This window comes from Numida meleagris, chromosome 3 (genome assembly GCF_002078875.1).
Source record: "Numida meleagris isolate 19003 breed g44 Domestic line chromosome 3, NumMel1.0, whole genome shotgun sequence".
NCBI lineage: Eukaryota > Metazoa > Chordata > Aves > Galliformes > Numididae > Numida > Numida meleagris.
In genome coordinates this window covers 37,963,937-37,969,468 of record NC_034411.1, presented here as the reverse complement: position 1 = coordinate 37,969,468, position 5,532 = coordinate 37,963,937, and the positions used below count along the sequence as shown (strand labels likewise).

The window sequence follows — 5,532 nt, the reverse complement described above, 5'->3', positions numbered from 1 at the left end:
TCACTTCTAGGTATTTCCTACAGAAGAGTAATTCAAATGGCTAGTCAATGACCAGAGGGATGGATACAGAACGTTCCTTGATTCAGTGCGGGGGGGTGGGGGTGGGAAAGGAGTCCAGTCTTCTGCAAGGGTATTCTGCCACAGCTGCCCCCGTGCCCTGTGTCTGCAGACACCTGAAGTCAAGTTTCAAGTCTGTAACACAACCAGCACCTCTGAACTACTGTTGATGACTTAATAATACTAGGTATATTAAGAGACCGCTGTTCTTAAGGGTATTATGCTGTTGCTACAGAGAGAAGGCAGGCATCTGAGATGAGCTGCAAATTGTTCTGTTGGTGGATAGGTAGGCACCGCTTCCTGCTGCAGCACCTCTTCCCATTTAGTGTGAGGAAGTTGTTTTCCTCCACAAATCACAAGCACTTCTGTTTATTTAAGACACATTAAAAACCTCAATTTCCCTGGAAGTGGTTGTTATTCTGGGTTGGAATGGGAGCCCCTTGAAGTTCTGCCATGTCTGAACAAAACAACCTAGTGCAAAAAGATCTGCAGGATTTACATTTTCTTCACAGTAGATAAAGCTGAACTGCAAAAGTTTAATTAGGAGAATTCTGCACTTAAAAGAAGCTTAATCCTTACACTGCTGTACACATACAAGAAGTGGAATTAAGTGACTATAGCCATAGTAACGAATTACTCTGGGATACATCAGAGTTAAAAGACAGCTTTAAAGGTAAGTAACTTTAAATTACATTGTTATCTGTGTAACAAGTGCAGGTAAACAGAGAGCAAAATATATCAATAACCAATTATGTATTGAAATGATATATTAAATAGGTATACCAAATGAAAAAAGCTGAATAAGTGCCTCAAAGAGAATAATTTGACCAGATGAAAAATAATTATTAAATTGTTTTAATAAGCTATGCTAAGAAAGGGACAGAACAGATGAAGCTTCCTTTCAACATGAGGTTTTTGCCTCTCCCCCTCACACAATGGGACCTAGCCGCCAGTGGCTGTACTTGGCCATATTAATCCAGAAACATTTTGATTCCGCCACGCAGGCCGGTGGATGTGTGGTATATGGAAATAGCAACTGACATGCTGCAGCATTCCTATGAGAAATCCAAAGCTGACATTTATCTTTGGAACGCAATTAAAGTGAGAATGAAATCTTGCTTGTCATCTTAAGCTTAAATCACAGAATGACTGACATGTAAATAATTTAAGCTGCATGATTTCTAAAGCACAGTCGAAACCGACATGAAAATAAACCAACTGAATTCACAAGAAGTTATAGCAGAAAATACTTTAATTTGTATCTCATAGATTCAAACATAGCAAAGATTCAGAAGTGTTCAGATCTCAGTAAGCAGTTCTAACATTGATTTCAATAAATATTACAATTTAAAAGGCTAGATATATGGAGAGATTGTGAAGTGGAGAGTTGCCAATTGCTAGTTTATAAACATAAGCATCTAGATTATTTACAACATATTACAGATCATTTCCCAGAAAAAAACCAACACAAAGCAAGGTCAGATAAAGACCCAATCAAAACACAACTCAAAGTGTGGCACAGTGTATTTCATGCATATACAATGACATATAACACAAGTCAACAGCTGAAGTAGCAGAACGTATTATTCCAGCTTAAGACTGTATATTTTACTTTTTAAACTCTGTATTCTCACCTTCTTCCTCTGGCACTTAGGAGCAAGTTTGTTCAGCAACAAACATTTCAGCTATGCTGTTTGCACTAAGTCTTTTAACATTTCACTTAAGTCTTCATGACTTAGGAAAAACGAAGCGTTTTCGTCTTTGTCTTCTCGCTATCTGTGCGATTACAATCATTTTGTCATTCATAAAGGGAAACGTAATTTTAGTCTGAAACGAATGGCAGACAACATTGACAAGCTGATCTCTAATAAGGAGCTGGAATTTAAAATAGTTTACAGCTCACGGACAGTGTATCTAACCTTATTTTTTCGTATAAAAACAGATCTGTAAATTCCTAAAATTTAAGTTAATGTATAAAGAACTAGGTCATCCAACTCACAGAGCAAAACCTCATAGGCAGCATAGTCCCAGACTGTACATCAAATACAGTAAAAAAAATGACAGGAACATGGTTTCAACTGGATTATACCTTTGAATGCAACAGAACCTCCCTACACATAGAACTACCTGGTTCAGTTGCACTCATGTTTTCATGACACAAAGGAAAAGAAACAAAGACTTCTCATCTCCATGTCCTTACTCTAAGGACCCTGCCTGGATTGTGCCAATGAAGATTTTAAGGAGCAGATATACAAGATCTGTACCTCTCAATCTCTCACCCGTCCCATAAGCAATTACATGGTGCCAGACTATGGTGCTGCTTCAATGCCCACAGATTTTGGCCAGGCACAGGCGGAAGAACAAAAACAAGAAGTTGCATCCCTAGAAGGTTGGAAGCAATTCATTTTCCCCCCAGAAGCAAAGTAGGGGAATAAAGGAAGAAACAATTCTGGGGCAACACAGATAACAAATTGTTTTTCCATCAGAAAATCCTGCCTAAAGCTTTAGGCACTGCAATATATAATAGTAGTTAAATTTCAGCTATACAAGATTCTTCACTTGAGTGAACCTACAGGTTTCTAGCCCTTGCAGGTCAACCCAACAGGGTAGGAAATAATGACCAACTGAAAAACACAATATACACAATAACCCAGAAGACTTCAATTCTCAGCATATAACTTATCTGATCCAACACAGCTGTACACATTTGAGCTAGTCATCTAGATTTCCATTTCAAGTTAACGGAGAAAGCAAACTCTGAGGCGCAAATTATTGTATCTTAGAGTACGTCAAACCAACCGTAGAAAAGGCCAGGTGAGCCCGCCTTGACACCACCTGCTCTCCTCCACTAACTAGAAAGAGATCCCATGGTGACCTGCTCAGACAGGTGCCCACAAGCAAGAGAGGCTGCTGAGTTAAGAACATAACATCCCCAGGCTGGCATTAGCTTTCTCTAACACCACACTAATTTATTTACCAGCTTAAACAGGAAATAAGGACTGGAAATCAACTGTCAATTTGTGCAACCATCACCAATCTTTTTTTTTTCTTTCATTTAGCTTACCCCAGTTTGACTCAAGAGGGTTTTGCTTCTCAGGAAACAATACTTTCAAAATAAGGAATGTCAGCAGGACAGTCTCTCATTTCCAGACGATACAAGTCAGAGTCTAGTCTGGAAACAAAGGACAGAGCACAATCCAGCTTTCAGGAAAATTTCCTCTGTAAAGGATCATGTTACGGAAACCAGTATAATTACAGTAAATTATAAAAGGTCACTAAAGATCCAGTAGGGTGAAAAATGTTTAAGAGCACTTTGTTTTAAAAAAAACAACAGATGTATCTACACTGTACCAGCACTTCCTACATTCTTAACTCCTAACTTCACTCTGAAACACAATGGTTTCAAAAAAATTACTTCATTTTAAATTTAAACCAACATTCGGTTGCTAATAGTCAGTAGTGCTGTTCTGAATTCTGTTTTGGACAATGATAAATTACCATTGACATTTGTGGATAATGATACACAAGTAATTTCTTATTTATGAAAGTTACATTATTAACATACCCGTTTTATTATGCTGAATATCTTTTTAAAGAAAGTACAGTTAGGGATTGCATAGATATAATATGCAGTATTAAATGTCAGTGTGATTACGAATTTTAAAAAGCTTTTTTTTTTTTTGAAGTGACTATAAAAGCAAGTTCTTCCTTTTTGCACTGATCTTCTAACACACCATTAAAATATAACCCATTACAAGCACATCTATTTTCAATGCTCAGACAGCAAAATGCGCTGTTTCAGTATCTTAGACATTGAAAGGACAACTTCTGGAAACTGAACCTGTGATTACAAACCAGAAAATAAAATGGGCTAGATGCAAACTTGATTGAAAAAACTTCCCAGCTAGCAATGCTCCACCAACCATCTTCCCCCCATTCCCTCCCCCCGACCCCTGAAGCAAACGCAGGCTGCCAAGGGGCTGCAAAAGAGTCACAACTGTACTGTGTCAGAGAGAAGGTGGTTCTTTTAAGGAAAGTAAGAACTCCTGAAAAGCAACATGTAAGGGAAAAAAAAAAACGGCTACCAGCACAATGCAAAGGAGCTTGGTACAAAGTGAAGTTTTCTGCTCAGTAAAATTAAGGTTCATATTACAGTAAGAAGTCAGAACTCAGCAAGAGCCTTATTTCCTTTTCTGGTTTTACTTCTAGACAGCTAGAATCAGCATACCCGGTCCTCCGAACATACTGATGCTCAGCACCTGGGAGAGCTGAGGGGTGAACCACCTCTTGCAGGACAAACCAAGTCAGGATTGAGGTACATATGTTTTTGTATAAAACAACTTTCTCAGAAACACAAGATGAAGAAAACTTATGATGTATCAGTACAACAGAACTGTGAGCAGAGAACATAAAACAGATCAGCATAATTTACACATTTAAAAACTATATACTTCATTCATAAATATCTTTTCCAATTAATAACCATTCCTAGTTTAAACATAAATATTCAAGTTGGTATTTGATTTTACTTTTTATCAGTTCATGGGAGTCCTGTAAGGATCAGTTCCTCCTGCTCAATGCAGTCATGTAAATGGTCTTCACTAAGAGGTTTTGCAAAGGCCTTCATTACCTTGTTTGCTGTAATAAAACTTTAAAATTCTGCAGCTCTTTTATACTTGTAGAAAGCCTGCAAAACAAAAACCCCAAAGTGTTAGTAAGTAAACTGTGAAAGGAGAAGTGCAAATTGTGGCCTTTCATGGGTACTTTATTTTTGTTGTTTTAAATTAGAAAAAAACCTTTGGAAGACAATTGCGTTGTTCAACACTTATGTTACTACTTTCTCACAAAAGATCTACCATCTGGCTCTCCATTACATTTACATAACAAATGTAAACAGCAATCCCTGTAACATATTTTAACATCTAAAAATATCTAATCGTGGGTAATAATGTTTATTTTAAACAAGGACTGATCATTACGTTTAAGATCAGAAGCACTAACATGATGAAAGACACAAGCTTTACTAATCTTTTAAAGCTGTTAGGAAGTTATATTTCGTAACTTGAATGCACAATATTTTCTGCTGTATCATTATTAATCAGAATGGAAGCTTTATTAAAAACAATTACATCAAACCCCAAATCCAAAAGCCTAAGGGCTAAATAACAGCATTGGAAAAATCCAAGTATTTTTCTTCTCAGGTATACGCATTTAAAATAGAAATACAAAATGTACTTCTGCAGTTAGTAGTTAAAGTACAAGAAGCAGGAGACACATCCAAAATGTAATGCTTAACACCATTTAAGAAACTTATGGAATGAATGAGATTTGAGAAAGATGAATTACACGCAACACAGAATGATGACCAAGGCTAATAATCAGTGTCCCACAAACTCAGTTTGATGGCACAGAGTTTAATCACTGATAATTGCTCAGCCTTTGAAAGTCACAGTTGCATGCACATCTTTTCCACAG

General features: G+C 37.1%; 1 protein-coding gene across 1 annotated transcript in view; it reads right to left on the bottom strand.

The window, feature by feature from the left end:
* The window catches only part of ERO1B (endoplasmic reticulum oxidoreductase 1 beta), a 29,557-nt gene continuing 25,316 nt past the window's right edge, over positions 1,292-5,532 (bottom strand). Inside the window, exon 16 of the mRNA XM_021391868.1 lies at positions 1,292-4,744. Coding sequence (XP_021247543.1) covers positions 4,684-4,744 — 61 coding nt within the window. The 3' untranslated portion in view covers positions 1,292-4,683. The remainder of the gene's footprint in view (positions 4,745-5,532) is intronic.